At 38.9% G+C, this 19683-nt stretch overlaps 1 protein-coding gene across 1 annotated transcript in view; it reads right to left on the reverse strand.

The window, feature by feature from the left end:
* POLA1 (polymerase (DNA directed), alpha 1, catalytic subunit) overlaps positions 1 to 19683 on the reverse strand; it is a gene marked incomplete at its 3' end in the record, with an annotated part of 71179 nt that overhangs the window by 34921 nt on the left and 16575 nt on the right. Inside the window, exons 13-25 of the mRNA XM_009081130.1 lie at positions 18764 to 18902; positions 16833 to 16990; positions 15461 to 15545; positions 14638 to 14699; positions 13817 to 13906; positions 12115 to 12231; positions 11090 to 11265; positions 10560 to 10689; positions 10102 to 10221; positions 8962 to 9058; positions 8342 to 8466; positions 6463 to 6612; positions 6113 to 6235 (exon numbers count right to left, since the gene is read on the reverse strand). Coding sequence (XP_009079378.1) covers positions 6113 to 6235; positions 6463 to 6612; positions 8342 to 8466; positions 8962 to 9058; positions 10102 to 10221; positions 10560 to 10689; positions 11090 to 11265; positions 12115 to 12231; positions 13817 to 13906; positions 14638 to 14699; positions 15461 to 15545; positions 16833 to 16990; positions 18764 to 18902 — 1572 coding nt within the window. The remainder of the gene's footprint in view (positions 1 to 6112; positions 6236 to 6462; positions 6613 to 8341; positions 8467 to 8961; positions 9059 to 10101; positions 10222 to 10559; positions 10690 to 11089; positions 11266 to 12114; positions 12232 to 13816; positions 13907 to 14637; positions 14700 to 15460; positions 15546 to 16832; positions 16991 to 18763; positions 18903 to 19683) is intronic.

The raw sequence follows: 19683 nt of genomic DNA on the forward strand, positions 1-19683 counted from the left end.
GTCTCAAAACCCGAAGCATTTTATGGCAAGTTACTAAAGAGCTATGAAAGTGTGTACTGCAAAGACTTGTGATAACAGATACACAGGCTGGAGAAACACATGAAAATATCCATTAGTATTTGTAGTCTTCTAACCTTAACAGTGGGTTTTGAAAAATAAATCTGTGTGAAAACAGAACCTCAGAACCTGAGCAGTTTACAAATGGTGATGTGATGCTGTAAAAGCTCTCACCTCCATGGTGAAGCACCAGTGCTGCTGTATGTCCCTTCTATGAGCCATCTCTATGGCTGCATCTGAGGAACAGACATGAAAGGACCTCTGTTAACCACTACAGTATTCTAGATAGGTTTAAAGGATTTCTTTAGCAATCCTGAAGCCAAAGTGTGGCAAGCTTTGAGGACTGCAGGATTCAAGTGCATTCCCCAGGATGTTACTGCACACCTGAGAGTCTTCCCTGTTACCACTGGCTGAGGAGAGACATTTTTGCCTCTCCTGATCCTGAGGCATCAGCCCTCTACCCAATGTATATGGCTTCTAAAAGGGGATGTACTTTTACATTTCGGATATGGAGAGTGTTCCAGAGAGCTTACTCTTTCAGATCTCCCAGTACCCTGGTTTACAGTTTTACCACAATTTTGTGTGAGGAATACCTTGTTGCTACCTGGCCAGCCAGGTTAAGATACAACTCAAGCAAAATCTGTGTCTTTGGCAGAATAGGAAATAAAATACAAGATAGGAAACCGTAAGGAAAAAAATCCCAAAAGTATAGAAGAAAGAAAACAACAACCAAACTTCCCATGTGTTCGCCCTATTAACACTAGTCCCACAGTTTCACAGTCAGGTATGAGCTGAGAAATGGCTGGTCGTGCCTGACCCCTTACATCTCACACTGGGCCTGCCTCCACTTTCCAACCTCCTCCTTTCTACCAGCTCTAAGCGCATGCAGTGAGTCACTGTCTCATTGATCCAACTGAAATCAATTTGGTTTTCCTCTGGAGTTAGTTTTCAACTCGGATCACCAGGCTGATCCAACTCACCATGGGGCCATGCAATTGCTATAACCCATCCACAGGAATCAGCAGTCAGGAAGTGAGAGGCACCACACCTCTCGTAATAGCACAATCTTAAAATAAGCAGTAAAAAAAGGTTTCTCTATTCATCTGACTTGCTGTACAATCAATCTGAATCTGATCAATCTTCCTAAACATTTCTCAGTGAATATCCATTAAATAAAACCTCTCTGTCCAGAAGAAGAAAACCACCCCAAAACACCAATATGTCACTCAAAATAAAATATTTTTTCCCCTTCTCACTAATTTCTTCCTCACCCAAAATATTCTGGTCATTCTTCTTAATTGAAATGTTTCATTTCCTCTCCTTGGAGATGCAAAAGTCTTTATCAGACCAGATGTCATCTCATGCACTTGACTAACAATAATAATAGTTCAACGAATGTTAAGATGTTCCATAATTTTTCTACTACTTGGTACTCAGTTTGCATTTTCAGACTGTAAGCAGCCTCTCCTTGTCTGTGCTAACTTGTTTGGGATATTAGCATGCAGAATAACATACAGAGCTTTTTCACAGGCTCACAATTGCATACATAATGATAAATTGAACAACAGTAACAACTGGTTTTATCCCAACAGTTTCCATCCAGGGACAATGCAACAATTTAGCACTATTTCTCCTAAGATTTCGGCTTGCCACTTTCATATTGAAATTAGAAACTCTTTGCCTAGCCCGTTGCCATCAAGTTCCATGCCTTCTAAAATTGTGATATTGATGTTGCATTTCCTGTTTAAAAACACAGAGCATGCTTATATGAGACTTTAGGAGGCTCCTTTCCCTATTTTACCAATCCCCTTTCTCCCATACCACAACATGGAAGAAACCAGGAGTCTGCCAATTGCCACATTTACCACAGCTCTTGTAGACTGTATAACCGATCCTTTAGGTGCAATTAGGAGAAAGCAGCTGATGATCAATTTCCCTGGATGAACAAGACTTTAAAAAAATTTTACAAAATGCCTGGATTTCTTTACAGAACATAATTAGAACAGACAGCCATTAACCTGCTTACCTACCCTTAATTTTTTCTAAATGAGCTCATCTTTCTCCTCCCTCATCCATTCTTTTCCCAGACTGCAGCAATAACATGCTTTTATTCTTTCCTTTTGACTGCCAGGGCCTTAAACTAATTATTAATTGAGAATGTATCTAAAAGATCTGAATGAGAAAGTTGGAATTAACCCAACTGCCTCCTTCCCCCTTTTATTTTGCATAGCGTCACACTAGATCTACCTGTTAGCACTGCTGAAAACAGCAAATGTGTTATTTCCCTTTCAAAGGCAAGTTTACTTGGGAAAAAATATGCAATAATGAAAAACAACGTGGACAAAAAGCAAATACCTGGGAAAGGCCTCAGCTCTGAGTGACAGCCATTAGCAACCAAGGTATCTACAGTTAAATTCTCTCAACAACTTTGCTGTCATGTAGGAGAATCCTGCAGCAGTCTGGGAAACCAGACCACTGACACTTCATCAAAAGGCTTGTCCTTTAAAGAGTCTGGAACGGCCTGACCTTACACTGCCTGCTAGTGCAGAGCTGGCTGCTTGTACAACACCAACTCATCTTGTTTCCAGTTGTTAAATTACATTAAAGGACAGCTAAAAATACATTAAATATTTTCCTATTACTTTTCCATGCAAGCAACTGCTGTAGTTACAACGAGAGCAATGTCCAGGCAAACACTTAGTAACATGAGGGGGTAGGGAGGAAAGTCCAGGGATCCCTCTAACACATTCCTGATCACTAATGCAGCCTTTGGATTGCAAATGTAGAAATAATTTTTTTTATTTAAGAAGAAGAATTGAGGTATTTTGAATGACCAACACAGGAAAATATTTACATTTTCCCCAAAGAAATTTTCCCAAAAGAAAATCTTCCCAAACAGACCTGAGCTATAGTTTTAACTCACTCTCACCCCAAATTTTTGCCCTTTTTTTCCCCTTCCCAAATACACCAAAACTTATGTCTACCTGCAACACTATACACTAAATTCTGACAAATGCACAGTGACATGCCCCTGCTAAACATTACCCACAAACGAAAGCCAAGGAAGACTCATTCGCAGAACTTGATAACCAACGTTTAAACACTTCGTGACAAAAATGAGTCTTAATTGATTAAGGATCTCAAGGTCTCTCTCGCCATCTAGTGAAACCATCTCGCCATTACCACTCTATCCACAAACCCCCACGCTCCCTGGAAGGACACACGCTAAACTCTGCTGGATCAGCCTGCACATGGCCAGAGTAGCTTTGCTGCATTTCTATTCCATGTCTTAAGGAAAACAAAGGTCAGGAACGAGCTCGTGTCTTGCTAAGGCTGACTGAAGAGAACAGAGCCTTTATGGACCACGCTGTCATAGAATGGTTTGGGTGGGAAGGGACCGTAAAGATCACCCACTTCTATGATCTGGCTTTTTATAAATGGCCTGTCCACATCCCATTTAACACTTGTGCCATCAAAATGAAGTGAACATGTCAAACACTAACACAGTTACAAACAAGTTTTTAAACAGCAATGTGTAATTACAATAATTTTGGTCACCATAAGGAACCCCATGGCAGCTCTGCTACTTTTAGTGCACCAGCACTGCCAAACCACAAGGAGAAGTTAAGAGTCCACAAGACATGGTACATGGCACTTGGCATCAGGCACTTGAGTCTTCCTGCAGCTTCAGTAGAAGGGTCTGCAGTCACACAGTTGGAAAACAGCAATTTGCAGGACTCATCAAAACTCATTCTCTCTCAGCTATGTTAAAAGTTATTGCTAGGTTGAGCTTCAGCAACTTCAGCATGAAATGCCTATATCCCACTTTCAATTATTCTGCTAAGACTTATGATTGAGCTGCAATTGTTAGTGCAAATACCAGGTTCAGCTTTCATCCCACACATGATTTTTCCCACTTTGACTTCTCCAAGCCTACCTGCATTTACTCAGGTGCCCTGCACAACAGTAACAACAACAAAAAAAAGGCATTAATTGCTGATAATCAGAAAATTCCATTTAAATTTAGTCTATAAATTTTCCTTAATAGCTACTTTTTAATTAAACTTTTCACATAGAGACCCCAAACTTCCTGATACTTAAAGTTACCTCTTTTATATTAGAATTAAGTGGTAAGAAGAAACCTATGAATAGAAAGACTAACAAACACTTCAAGTAATATTTTTCCAGATTAAATATTTCAACTTAAAAAAAACCCCAGAAAACAAAGATGCCCTTTTGTGTCATCTTTTGTGGCAAAAACTACCAATCAAGAAATAAAACAAAAAAAAAAGTAAAATTCATTACTTGAAAAATACCACTAGAAAATATAAAGCTATGCTTATCCACCTGTACTCTGCTCTTGTGAGACCCCACCTGGAGTACTGGATACAGTCCCCAATATATAAAGGACATGGAACTGTCAGAGCAAGTCCAGAGGAGGCCACGAAAATTATAGAAGGACTGGAGCACCTTCCTCTTGCAAACAGGCTGAGAAAGATGGGGTTGCTCAGCCTGGAGAAGAGAAGGTTGCATGGGGACCACACAGCAACCTTCCAGTATCTAAAGGGACTCCAGGGAAGCTGCAGAGAGACTCTGTCAAGAACTGCAGTGATAGGACAAGGGGTAATGGATTCAAGCTGAAGAAGGAGAAATTTAGATATTAGGAAGAAACCTTTTACTGTCAGGGTGGTGAGACTGGCACAGGTTGCCCAAGGAGGCTGTGGCTGCCCCAGCCCTGGCAGTGTTCAAAACCAGGCTGGATAAGGTCTTGAGCAACCTCGAGTCTAGTGGGTGGTGTCTCTGCCCATGGCATGGGGGGTTAGGACTAGATGATCTGTAAAGTTCATTCCAACCCCTTAACACTCTACGATACTCAGCTCCTTTGCATGCCAAACTCAATAACAAATACATCAGAATCTTACAATAACAAAGAATGTTATTGTAAGATTCTGATGTATTCCTTGTTAAAGGAAACATTAACTTTTGAATCCACATGGCTACATGGTACATTTCCAGTTGGGAAATTATTTCTGGGTTAAATGTGTGTAAGGTTAAACATAACTGGTAACATAAACTGGGAGAACAGCAAATGTGGGGTTATATCTAAGAGAACTGTTTAGACAGGAAGACTTTTATAAACAAACATGTTATCAGAAACAAAACACCTCTACGCAGATCAGCTGGGGATTGTAAATAGACCTTCAGAGCAAGGAGAGCTGTGCCCTCACACCCTAAAGAGTATGTGCCTTTCAACACAGATGTGACCTCATCCACCTCTCCCTGGTCAACTAAAAGGCTGACGAGTCATCCTGACACATCTGAACACCTTTGCAGACTCCTGCTTGGTATTCTCTTCTATAAAGAACTAATATGAAACACTATGAAAAAATGTTTTAAGACAATGTTTATGAGTGGTATGTTTTGGATCTTTAAAGATTATTTTGCCCACTGGGACCAAACTGATGTGGTTTGCATTGAGCTGCCATGCTAATCAACAGAAAATGGTTTTGCCTATAAAGTCAAGTGCAACTCTTAAAATCTGAGGTTAATGAAAAAGTTCTGTTTAAGGAACAAACAAACACTTTCTGAAAATAAGGCCCTGATGCATAATCCACTGCCTCCACGTGATTAACTAGTCCTATCACAAACTTCAGGGTTTCAGGACAGTCTGGCTAAAGACAAGCTCATCCAAAGCTGAAGCACACCACCAAGTCAAAGACCAAACCATCAAAGCAGAACTGGAAATTCATGGAAAATGTGAAAACACCCTTGGTTTTTTTGGTCATCATAATCTGGTCCATTGAAATCAAACAGTTTAATTCAAAATAAGGCTCTAGGCTAGAGCTTCAACTTGTCACACTTTCAGAGACGTTTATCTGATTCTTTACTAGACACCAGTTTCATTTTTTTCTAACTTTTGCAGCACAAGAAAGAAAATCTCAGTTCTGAAACCAAGAGCAGGTTCAGAATCAAAACCACTCTCCTATTCAGCAAAAAAGTAGGTGGCTTAAATTCACCCTTTTAACATGTGTGTGTAACCTGTTTAATGACTTACCTCTCTCCCCTTATGTGTCACCAAGGCAGCCAAAGGCTTGGCATAGAATCTGCTGTAGGAAAATCCCAGGCAGCCATACATACTGTTAGCAGTGAGTTTCAAAGCCTTCTGTCTGATATCATACTGAAAAGAAACACAACCAGCAAAAATGATCCAAGCAGAAACAACAGAGAACAGAACTTAATACTCACAATTACATTCACAGCTTTTTATACAGTCTGCAGCAATGATGGGCTACAAATAAAGCACATCACAATCACTGCTCACTGCTAATCATCCCTATTCTACAAGGCTGATCGGGGCACTTAAGGGAATGGGAGGAAAAATCAAAGGAGTTCTGTAAAACACACCTGTAAATAAAGGTCAGGATTTAAATCTGGCTGTTTCATTAACTGCTTAACTTGGCACCTTCTCTCCACCAGTTTCCTGATTTCTTTAGGCAAAATTCCCATTTCCAGAGATGGGTCCGGAAGCTCTGGAATTTCTTCCTCTTCTTCAACCTGTCAAATGATCAGCACAGCTTATCATGTTCTTACTTGAAGACTAGAGCTTCATGTGTTATGTGAAAAGCTTAGAGAAAAAAAACAAAACCACACAGCTTGGTCTATCCCTGCAGAGAACCCAAAGCACAGTTTAGAACAAGCATGAGAGGCTTTTTGCAGTGGATAGTTATATTACTTAGTCCCTGCTGGAGGACAGGGACTAAGTCTATTTCAGCCTGGAAGAAACCCAAGAGAGGTAGGGACCAATAGCAAGAAGATATTTAATTTTTTTAGTGTGTGCCTGTATTTTATATATGTGTGTGTATACCTACCTATATATATATAAATCTAGATAAATAACACACACTCTCTCTCACTCTTAGGTGTATATATACAAAAATATACAGAAAAGTACACACACAGCAATTCTTTCCGTGCTGAAAAAAATTCATCCCTTTTTATATTACCTCCTAAGTACTTCTGGTGCTCAGAACTGTCAAACAGAGCATATGTTCTGTGGAACTGATGCTTTGAATGAGAACTAACAACACAGAAATCGACCATAGCAACAGAACGAGAACTCCACCCCAAGCAACTCTTGATTATAGCAAAAGAAGGTAACAGAAAGAACACATTCCTTTTCTTAGCATAACTGAAGAAATGACTGATCAGCAAAAATGGAAAGAAATCTCAAGCACAATAAAAGAGACAGAAAGGGCAACAAAAACACTATGAGGTTGGCAAGTTTAGCCAAGCAGTGTGGGAAGAACCATAACAAGAAATTACACCAAGGCCTGATTAAATACCAGACAGTGATAGAACTCAAAATGAGCTGCTTCAGCTTGAAGCACACTTCAGAAAGCATGGAAAATCCACAGAGAGCCTGGAGGAACTTACTGGCAGAATTCCGTGCACTTGTCTCCTCATTTCTGCTATGGTACTGATATTTCAGTTCTTATGGAATTAACTAATTCCAACCCGTGAGCTGATACCAGTTAAAAAAAAGCCTCAGGTTTAACCTTTAGACCTGACAACTCACTGCTTCAGTTTACAACACAGCTTCACCAGCAACTGTTTCAGCACAGCTGAGGAAATGAGATCCCCAGCCATGGATAAGCAGAGCCAATACAGCAGCTGAGAAACCAGGATGTGGAACTACACCTTCAGGAGGCTTTTCAGTTGTGTTCAATATGGTTTAATACAGTTTAATAGTGTATTAAACAGCATGAATTTTCACGAAGCTAGTCCTGCAGCTGACATAGTCACAATATCACCCTCCAAGACACACAGTTTATTTGATGTTTGATAAGGCTTGAGCTCGTATCATATTCTTTCCCCTAGGTAGAAGCATGAGACTTGTCTCTCTCATTCAGGTATATCTGCATGAATTCTGTGGCAACTTGACTTTAGGAAGCCTCTACCAAGTTAGGATGAAACTGGTCAAGGGGCTCAGAAATTGGTAGGAGGACCTATGGCTGAAAAGGGCCACATAGTCTCATTACAAATCTTGTTTCACTAAGATACCAAATTTAGATGGGATAAAACATACCAAGATTCTACAAGAGTACTACAGAAAGGAAGGTGACTGACTTAAAATATTCAGAAATTCCTAACCCAAAACTTATGATGCATCTTTAAACAAGAATTTTTTCCTCTCACACTTTTCATGTGTGAAAAGAACAGTCTCTTAAAGAGCTGAATTACAGAAAGCACACTAAAGTTAAGCCACAAGTTAAAACACACAAACCTCTGCCCTCTTCTGTGCTTCTGATGACAGTCGCTGCACTGTGGTAAAGCAGATGTTGAACTCCTGGATAATTGATGGGTACAAGCTGTTGAAGTCGAGAAGCAAAATAAACTTGTCATAAAAACCTAAAACAGAGTTTAAAACAAAAGTCATAATTACTCAGTCTCCCAACGGACTTCACACAACTCCACAGTTAATATTTAAGTGACAGTAATACACTGCACCACATTTCCATAATCTAAATCCCTTAAAACAGCTGTTGAGATGCAGCAGTACCCATTCCAGAAAGCTGTCAGAAGTGGAACGATCCAACCCCATTAACTCACCAGAGTTGAACAGATAGCTTCTGTGTTACTATAGGACACTTGTACAGTTTTCCCCACATAGAGGAGAAACTGAAAGAAAACTTTCATGTCCATCAGAAAATTAAACATAAATATACAGCCCTACCTCCCTGCAAGAAGCAATTCCACAACCAATATTGTATGCAACACCCCCCACCCCAAGCACCATACCAGACTCCCATGAGATACACAGACTCCCCCCACTGCAATCTCTCTGCATTAACATAACCTACCTGTCTCTAACCTCATAGAAGAAAGAAAATTGCCACATCTTACCAACTTTGGGATCCAAGACTAAGCCCCCAGCATATGCTGCTTTCTTTTTCCCTATCTTTGATTTGTTCTGATCTTCAAAATCTTCATCTTCATCCACCTACATTTGACATTTAAAAAAGTCATTATCTAGTCTCCAAGATTTCTATACTGCTAGAGAAGTTATTTTTGGCAAATCAAATACGAATTTGGGAGCCAGTGCACAGAGTTCCTTTTTAAAATACATGCAAAACATGGTGTTTTTATCATGATCCTTATTAAGCTCTCTACATATCAAAGCAGCAAACCAACTCTGATATGAACAAACTGCTAACAAGAGATTACAAAGACCTTAAAGTATTGTCATCCTTCAACATGGCACCAGTAAGCAATTCCTAGCTGACTGTGAAAGTCAACACCAGGAAAAAAAAAAAAAAAAAATCAATTCATGACCCTGAAGTCATATTATTGTCCAATTACAATGTTGGGTTTCAAAACAGAATGGCTGGGCTTTAGTAAAACAGCTAAAAATATCATTACTGAGCTAAGCAATATTCTCCTGTTTGTTACGTTGTAGCAAGAATTTTTCTCCCAGTTATTCAACTGCATTCTGAATAATTTAAGATTCCAGCACTACTTTGATGCAACAATACATTCAACAGAACTCACTGGAATTTGCTGTTGAACTGATTAAAAAGTAAAACTAAAAGGCAAATTATAATGAAATACAAATACATCCTCAAATTTCAATTTGTTCACTAACAAATACATGGATGTTTCTATACAGACTATTCACACTGGTATTACATGAAGGATTTTTTTTATACCCCTGGATATTTGTCCCACATAACAAATTATATATGAAGTTCTGATCATCATCAAAATAATAAGTGCATCTATTTAAGCAACACATTATCGTTTTTACTGTTTTCCTATTGCCCAGGCAAGTACTCAGTTTATTTCAGTTTTAAACGAACAGAACAACTGAGTTTCCATAAATCTGTGACACACTGGAAAAACTGTTACACAGTGTCACTCTCATGAAGTTATATCTAACATGTTTGGGGCGTTTTGTGCTCTCACAGAACAGGGATGTGCAGAAGACAGAAGAATGCTCTTTTCTTTCTTAATAAAAATCCTTGGAAAGAGAAAAACTGGACCCACCAGCTTTTGTGGAGGCTTTTTAAACATTTGCTTGTCAGGCACTATGTAGTCCTTTTCATGGAATGCATGAAGCAGCAGGAACTCATTGCGTTCAGATCGTCCACCCATCATTGTCCTTGACTAAAGAGAGGGGTGAGAAAAGAACTCAGAGCAAAGCATAGAAAACACTGACACAAAAACAGACTAGGCAACGTCCTTCAGCTATCTAAGTGCACCTAGCATTACCACTATTCTGTATCCTCACCATGCACAAAACTCAAAATATGATGTTTTTAAGGAAGTTTTACATTATTACTTGCTTAGAACATCAAATTCTCCCACTTGTCACAGAAAAAAAATTACAGCATCATGTACTCTCCATTAGTGTTTAGAAATTAAACCTAGCAAATCAAACACAGAAAACATGGAATTGTTTTGGGAGGGACAGTGAAAGGGGATGGAAAATTATAAAAATGTACCATGACATTCCCAGAGATGTTTGTTATCTGAAGAGCCAGGGGCAGAACATTGAGCTCGCACATGATCTGCAGAATGAACTTGGCATCTATCCAGGTGTTTTCCAGCATGAACAGTAAGCGAGGAGAATCACTGGGAAAAGAAGGGACATGGCCTAGCAAAGTAAAATCAGCCTCCTTTGTACTCTGTAGAGTTTAGACCTGTAAGCTGCAGGAACACTTGGTATCTGCAGCACACCAGTGCACCATTAATTATACAGCAAGCTCTTGTAATTGAAAAACCAGTGCAGAACTCAGGCTTGTATATCCTATTACTGTATCTACACCAAAACACTTTGCTTTGCACATAATAAACCATCCACAAGCATCTTGAAACACATTAAAATAATACTAAGATAGTATTTAACTTTTCTAACACCAGTATGCTAAGTCAGCATCGCCACAACAACTCAACTAAGCACGCATAACATTTTATGTCAGGGAAGCAGCTCTGCTTTCCAGTGGAACATTAAACACTCCAATCAGAAACATACCTGTACATATTTCGAATTTCCTCTGGTAGAATCGTTGCCCTCTCTGTTTTCAAAATCTGACGGACCAGCTCAGACAAATGGTAACTTTTGCAACGAATTAATTCTCTTGCGGAAATTTCTACATCACAGATCATTCGACCGCAGGCAGCATTCCTTTCAGCAAACCCTCCCCGACCCTTAAAAAACACAGAGTGAAACATACAAACATCAACAGAAAACATCCATCCACAATATCTGCTTATAAGACTCAGTCAATCAGTTGGTCACTAAATACTCTAACACTATCAAATACCACTCACACTCCAGACTTAAAATTATGCCCTCAAGGAATCCACAGTATCTTTCAGTGTATGGTGGATACTAAGAAATAGCGACTTAACTCTCATTACTAGTTAGATCTTAATTCTTAAACTGTCATGCCTTTTATGGTTTTGCCTACAATAATTAGAACAGCCCCAACAAGAACGTGGGTGTGGATTTTGTCTTTCCTCTGAGGATACTCTTTGCACTAACAGCAGGACAAAAAAAGTCACAGAACCACACAAAATACTCATCTTGGCCTCTAGGAAGGACAGGACCAGGCAAGAACACAACCACATTCAGCACTTCAATACTACAAGCTTCACACATTGTCCTCTGAACAAATACACACTAAGAACTACAGAATTATTAACTTAGCAGCTCTCCATGGGATGATTCACCCATCAATCCAAATTGCATTTTCTCATTTTACAGCTACAGCAGACAAAGACTGTTACAGTAAAGACTATTGCAATTAATCTGTCATTACCATCATCTACTTGAGATAAGTAAACTAAATTAGCCTAACTTGAAAATCAGTTTAGCCTATTACTGTAATAGAAGTCATATAAACACCCATAATTTCTGATCTGGGACACATGAAATTCAGCATGACCAACAGTCAAAATACATCAGTGTCACATTTACAATTCCTCAGAAAAATTAATTCATTTTTAATCACATGCAACATAAAGGGGATTAAAAGACTTGAGCAATCTTATTACCCCAAGCTTTGGCATATTAGACCTCCTCAGTCGACCTATCTTGGACCAGTGAGGGACTTTGCACAAATTAATTCTTTGAAGCAGCACTTCCAGATCAAATCCATAAATATTATGACCCTTGAAGCAGAAAAAATAACAAAAAAAGGTTACAACAAATGCAAATTGAAAGACTTACTTTCACACACTCAGTATTCCTTTGCCCTTTGTGGTTTTTTCCAACTAATTGATGGCATTATCTCTCTTGTAGAAAGCACTTTCTAAGAGAACGTTCACCAGCAGTACTCATTAGTCTTAACACTAACAATGCTGTTGAGTAGAATACCAAAATCAGCTCTATAACTGGCTCATAGCACACACCATTCAGATTTAAGCCGTGATACCAGAGATTAGGATTTAAAACTTTCTAGAAAAAAAACCCACAACATTCTTCAGAGAGCATATAAACCTCACTAAGAGTAATTGCTTTTCTCTCCATCCATGGAAGTCACAATAATGACATCAACTTATTCTATTTCTTTTCCTTTGATACTACAACAGGCACAGCTGTTAAGTCTAAAGAGGCAGATCTTGCAGTCAGTTGTAAGGTATCAAAGCACTCCAGCAATACTTTAAACAGTGCTGAGGACATTGATGACACTGGTCTGTAACCTACAGCAGAAAGCAAAATTGCTACCCCGACAAACGTGAGCCAGTCACCAGGAACTGCAGGTTCACTGCATCATGTCCCTCTGTGGAGTGCAAGACTGTGCTATAGAAGCAGCTCCTTAAAATGAGCAGCAGCATCTCAGCAGCGCTAATTAAGCCAGGTGCAAATTAAACTGTACCAACACAGCTCTGCTGTTGTCAGGATAGCTCTCACACCCCTACTACTGGTATCTTCAATTTTCTAACACTGGCAGCAGTGTTTCCCCTTATTCCTTCCCATAACCACCAGGAAGGTTAGGTCATAGGGCAAATAGTGGATACCAGCTGCAGTGAGCCAAAAACATCAGGAATCTGTTCATTTCATCATATTCCCACCACTTAATTACTTATACATATCTACAGAAGAATAACAAGTTGTATGTAACCAACCTGAGGATTTATAACCAACTTCAAATTGTCTTCAGAATTTTATTAGATGAAAGTCAGGACTGTACATTACTTAACATAATTAAAATAAATATATCTAATATAAATTAAACATAAGAGAAGAACATGAGTAATTATAATAAATCCTCAGCTGCCAGTGCAATGGAAAACATAAGAATGTTTACTACAAAACTGTGCTCAGATCCAATGGATATGTGTAGGTTATAATTCTGATCTACAGCATAAACAGAAATCTAAATGATGACACATTATACAAACAGAAACAGACTCTTAAGTATACCAAGAGTTTCCATTTTTCTAGAAAAATCAGAGTTTTTTTGTTGTGTTTTGTCTTTCTGAGTAAAGAAAAAACCCAACTTGTTTCAGATACTATAGAAATACTGCCTATTTCAGCTATTATGGGAAATAATAGGATGTATAAAATGCTGTCAGGGAAAATTCTCTATCATCTTTGTATCAAAATATACCTGCTGTCTCATAACCAAACTCAATTCATAAGGCAGTCTAAGACAAACATTAAAAGACCTGTAAGGGGACAAAAGGAAAAGAACAAAGCTGACCAACTGACAATATGCCTTCACTTAACTCTCAGAGTCTCAGAACTACTCACCACAACAACATCTGGGTCAATTTTATGAATCTTCGCAAGGAAAAACCCCAGCAGTGTTCTCTCTGTTGCAGCAATTTCTATTTTAGCATTCTAAAAGGAGCAAGAGACCACCTGATTTCAATGACCCAATAAGTTTAAAATGGAAACATCTCCTCTCCCCTACTAGTTACAAGACAATAATAAAGCACAACAGACTTCTCTCCCTTTCCTTCTATAATACAAGGATTTTTGTTCTCACTCCCATAGATACAGAAAGCTTTCCTCAGAGGCTTTTTTTCCACTCTGCTTTTGTATGCAGGTGTCTGGTGATATTTTTAAGAGCCTCCTAAGAATCAAGCACACCAGGAAAATGCTCCATGTGCATCCTTCACTCACAGGCTTAAGATCACACAAATAAAGGAAAAATCTATTACTTTATTATTCTGTCAGCTCTCCCACTGCCCTTTAGAAAGGATGTCTTCTAAATTTTCACAGACTTTACTCTCCAAGAAGAAACAAATTCTGCCAGTTTACTATGAGTACATAGTCAGGTATAGTGAGAATTAATCACCATTTTAGCCGTTTTGCAAAACCTTTCCAACTCTCTTGTCTAACACCCTATTTTAAGGGCACAGTTAGCAGCAGTACTGAATCACACAGAGCTCACACCTCTTTCAACAAGCAACACAGAATAAATACCTGGATTTACGTTTGCAGGGTGGAAAACTAATTAAATAATCATGCCATTTCTTTGAATATTTCTCTTCACAACTTACCAAAAGCACCATGGAGTTCATATTCTATAAGGTATTGCAATCAGAAGGCTAACAAAGTGAAATTACCTTCCTTTTAATAGCTTCTTTGAAGTCGTAAGGGAAAATGCAATCGTTCGGTTTGGAAACAGCTGCAAAAGAAGTGATACTTGTTCTTACATACAAGTTCTTAGTTGTACCCTCCCTGTCACCATCCACTGACAATAAAGAGAGCTAAAGGAAACTGACCTCTCATTTTAAACTGCTAGCTTGATGGGAATACTTGTCTTTAAGATAACCAAGTAAAGTATTAAACAATCTTAATGAGTCATATTTGAGATTATCATTAGGGATGAAAACTATGGGACACAGCACCCAAAGAAGTTCTCACAAGTATTCAACTCTTCACCTCACCATTAGCAAATCTTACTATAAAGACACTGCTGCAAAGTTGGTTTTTTCCTAAGAAAACTTGTTAATAAACAAATGTGACATTTTTAAAATTCTGTTCAGAAGAACTGAAAAATAACTAAGTGACAGTAAATAAATGGTCTAAATTAATGGGTGGGGGAAGTGAACACATGATAAAGTAACCCAATAATAATTATAGGAAACTGGACAGAGTAGGGTTATTTTGCATCATCTCAAACTAAGACTTTTTCAATTAAGTTTTTCATAAGTAGGCAGTAACCAGTGAAGTCAAAAACTGGGGAGAAAAGCCTGCCTGGGAGCTGCAACTTTGTCACGTAAGTATTCTAAGCCATTATTGCTGAAGTCACAGAATGAAGTAAAATAAAAAAATAAAAATATATAGAGATAATAAATTTTAAAAATGCCCCAGAACCAAGCTAAAAAAAAAATAAATAGCCAGAATCAAATATTCTTCTACTCATAAACTGTTCCAAGTACATACCACAGAAGTGTGTCTGAAAAGGAGGCTGAGGTGGAGCCTTATCCAAAGGAAATTTCTGATGAACCAGAGCTGCAAGAGCCACAACCTATACCAAGGAGACACAGAACACACCACATAAACATGACTACTATCAATACTCATTTCTTCCCTGCTTTTTTTTTAAAAAAAGTTTCCTCATCTCTTTTCTCATTTCTACAACAGATCTCTTTTAATTAATTCCAACTATGAAAAATTAAAAAGAAGAAAAGCTATCAATTGATCTCAAGGAAAATAAAGCAGAACTTACTCCTAAACCACTATCCTAGAAATATAAGAGGAAAAATAATTCACTTTGGAAAACTCTGCTTTTATCCATTTTTGTTCTGGATCTGACCAGACCCCACAATTTAAAGGATTCCCTAAGGAATGCAGGGGAGATGTGAGCAGGGCAGAGAAGCCTCGGGAAGGGCTGCCCCACAGCACGCACAAACTGCCAAGAGGATTTAGCATTTGGAAGCTTTACTGATGCTTCTGCTTGCTTTGCTGGCAGGATGTCCTGGCTCCCCAGACACTGGTCAGCAAAATCCAAGAGAAGACAAAGCACTCAGGCTTTAAAGCATCTTGGCAAGCAGAGTCCTGTTGGTACCTTGTGTAGGTCTCACTACACTGTCTAGAAATCAGGAATTTTCCATGCTTCCCCCTCCAAAAAAATTTAACTTCACCAAGAATAACAGCTCTGCTTGAAAAATTTGCCAACCTATTATTCCTCCATTCAATTAGCCAGAAACAACTATCCCATCCTATTAGTGAATACTAAATCTTGTCCTAGGCTAGTGAGACCTGTGTTAAAATAAACACAAGCTAAATGTGCCTACGTACACATTATGGTCTGCAGTGCACGACTAAGTGGCCACCTACACCTCTCCTTTCTGAGAGAGGATCTCATAGCAGAATAGCAGGTGCTGTAAGATTAAGACCAAATTCTCATCCCATTTCAGAATGAGTTTTACGGGCAGAAAAGCCTGACCATTTTACCTAGCACCTACAATTGGTTCTACCCAAAAAAGTAAGTAATTTTTTAAAATCCACTAGCACCTGTTCTGAGATTGTCTCATCTATAATTACGAGGCACAACAGACAAAAGGCTTGAAAACATACATAGGATCCACTGCCACAGTAAATATTCTCATCCACAAGCCCCTTAGCCTACAAATCTCATGCTGGTGAGACTCCGGTACACATTTCTTTGAAAGCCACAGCAGAGAAACTTTATACAACAGTAAATATATTTAAACATGTTTTATCAGGTAAAGGTCTTCCAAACCTTAAAAAATTTTTAGTATATGCCAAAGAACAAAACCAAACCAAATCAGAATGAGATCAGATTACTTACCTCATTCTGGTGAGTCTTTGGGTTCTGAGTGGTCTTCATGCTGAGGGACATGACAACCAGAGGAGGAGGAGGAGAAAGATCTTTAACCACATTCACCAAGACAGGCTTCATGGCCACTGCCTCCACTTTACACCAGCTGACTGACAGATTTGAGGGCTCTGAGGAAACAACACAAACCACCTTCATTCTTCAGGGAATGACAGACAGGGCTCCTTTACTGGCTCTGCTGCACAGCACATCCTTGTAATGTTTCACCCTTGTGGGATAGTCCAACACCCAGACTGATACTGCCCAATTTTTGCTAACTCCCTGGCCCTGACTTCCCTGTCCAAAGCCTAGTCATACCAGGAGCTCTTTAACATCAAGTAAGAGAGGGAATATTTGGATTGAGGTCAGGAAGACACATTAACACAAAAAATACTTCAGGCAGCTTTACACAAAGTTACAGTACAGAAAGGCATCAGCCAAGTGAGCATAACTCCACCTAAATTAGCATACCACCTCTCAGCATCTAATCTTGTAGTCCATTCAAAAGGAGAAAGCTTCATCAAAATTAAATTAATACAAGTGAAATCAAAGACCGCTCAAGAAATTTCTCAAATGCTACAGAAAAGGCAGCCAAAGTGCTAATCAAAAGAATTTTGATCGAATGAGAACAAGAACATATGACTGACTGAAATGCAGCACAAAATAAATTGGTTTAGATAGAGTCCTTCAGAAACACAGTTATGGAAATAAGGACATGGGGGATTTGGTAAGAGCTGAACCTACCCTAACAGTGTAAGGCATGCTAAAATGTAGAGAGATCACAGAATACCATTTAGATATAAAGTGTACAAGAGCTAAAAAATTATATAGATAATGGGAAAAAAAAAGACACATTCACCATCCACTGTCATTTGAGAATTTTTTGGTCTGTAATTCTTTGCCTGCTTTCAAAAAAGGTGATCATTCACAAAAGATGCTGATGAGGTAACCCCCTACATGCAGTAAGAAGCAGAGGTTGTATTTCTGACAGATTAACCTTCTGAAGTCAGGTACTTACACAAGCTCAGTACTTGGGCTAAGAAGGCAGATGTAAAACCACTCTTAGGTCTTTAAAATCAGTGCCAGAAAGCACACAGATGCTTGCCAATGTTGGGTAGAAAACCCATCACAGCTAATCCATCTTTTGGCAGTCAGGGATCTGCCTTCTCTATTTCAGCTCAAAACCCTCACTAGTATTGGCTTTGCCAGTGACTGAACAAGCTGCTGGAGAATCCCATTCCTACTGTCAGTTCTACACTGGAAGTGCCCCAAGACACTGCAGTAGATGTAGCTATTGTATGTCCAGTATCATCAACTTCCCTACCTTCTTGGGAATAGGCAGCACACACTGAATAAAGGGCTCTAACCAAGCCGCGATATTACCACCTCTAAGTGGTGCATGCCACTCATCAGGCAGAAAGGATTTAAAACTAAAAGAGCTCCACACAAATTCTTTTAAGTGTCAAGGGAAAAATTCCCCTAAGACACAAAAAAGCCATCTAGCAGCAGTTTGTTCTTAAAAAGATACATTTCCGGGGGGGGGGAGGGGAAACACCAACAAAACTTAAGCTATTAAGAGTAGAAAGAAGAATAATTTTCCAGTCAACTAAGTTTAGCATAGCATACATGGCACTAGGGTATGCACAAAGAGGAGCTATTGGGCACTGCACAGTTCCCTCTCACTGCAATCCAAAGATATCTGTGTACAACTTCATATCGATAGCTGTCACTCAAAACCAGGAAGAATAAGTCACAATTTGTATTAGATAATGAAAATTAAACCAATAAATTGCAAGGTTAATTTACAATGATAATTCATCAGCATAATTTAAATTTCCCCTCCTCCCCTCTATCTCCACTTGTGTTTTCCAGCAAACAAGTATTTCACATGCAAACCACCATACGTGGATTTTTTATTTCCAGCCAGCATGGTCCTTTGATCTTCTGACTCATCAAGAGAAGTTCCAGACTAGAGGTGTTAGTTCCAAACACATGTGAAAATGTTCGTCCTTTGAGATCTTGGGGAAGCCGAGGGCATTCAGCCTAACAAATAACAAAAAGCAGTGAGTCATTTCACCTCACAGAAGCCTTCAAGGTTGGCAAACCACATTCAGACAGCACCTTAACAACACTACACAACACCTGAAATCAGCCATTTCCCATAAGCAAAGCCCTAACCCATAACACCTTACAGGAAATTACACTATAGGCTCAACTGAAAAATCAGGATTGTAATGTGAAAACACATTGAAGTTAAATTTCTTCATCCGTGCTGGATACAAGACAGAATTATCATCAGCTGAAGACTACAACAATGTTCAATGACCATTTTAATACAGAAACTGCTCATGTTGCAAACTTAATTAGACAGTTACAGCTTTAATCTTGTCTGACATATAATGACTGGATAAAGTGTTCCTGCACAGCTAAAGAATTTAAGATTTCTAGCAAATCTCTATGAGATGCTGCTTTTCCACCTAAAACTAGTGCAAAAAACGGTTTAAAAAGGCATTGTCTCAGCAACTAAATCAAGAGGTTCAAGACTGCTGAGCCTCTTATATTTGAAACCATATCAAGTATTTTTGCTAACGAAGAGTAACTACTGATGTTCTCATGGGAATATTTCTCCATCTTTGCTGCTGACTTTTGTAGCTCTTCAACAACAGTCTTTCTCACCCAGCTGTGATTCGCAAGAGCCATACAAGCAGACTTATCTGCTATATTCTGGACACAATAGGTGATAAAAAATAGAGCAGGAACATTGGGAATATAGATTGTGGTAAATCAATAAGCAAATTAGAATTGGTGGAGAAAGTGGCAGGGA

This window comes from Acanthisitta chloris, unplaced genomic scaffold, assembly GCF_000695815.1.
Source record: "Acanthisitta chloris isolate BGI_N310 unplaced genomic scaffold, ASM69581v1 scaffold10288, whole genome shotgun sequence".
In the NCBI taxonomy this organism is placed as follows: Eukaryota; Metazoa; Chordata; class Aves; order Passeriformes; family Acanthisittidae; genus Acanthisitta; species Acanthisitta chloris.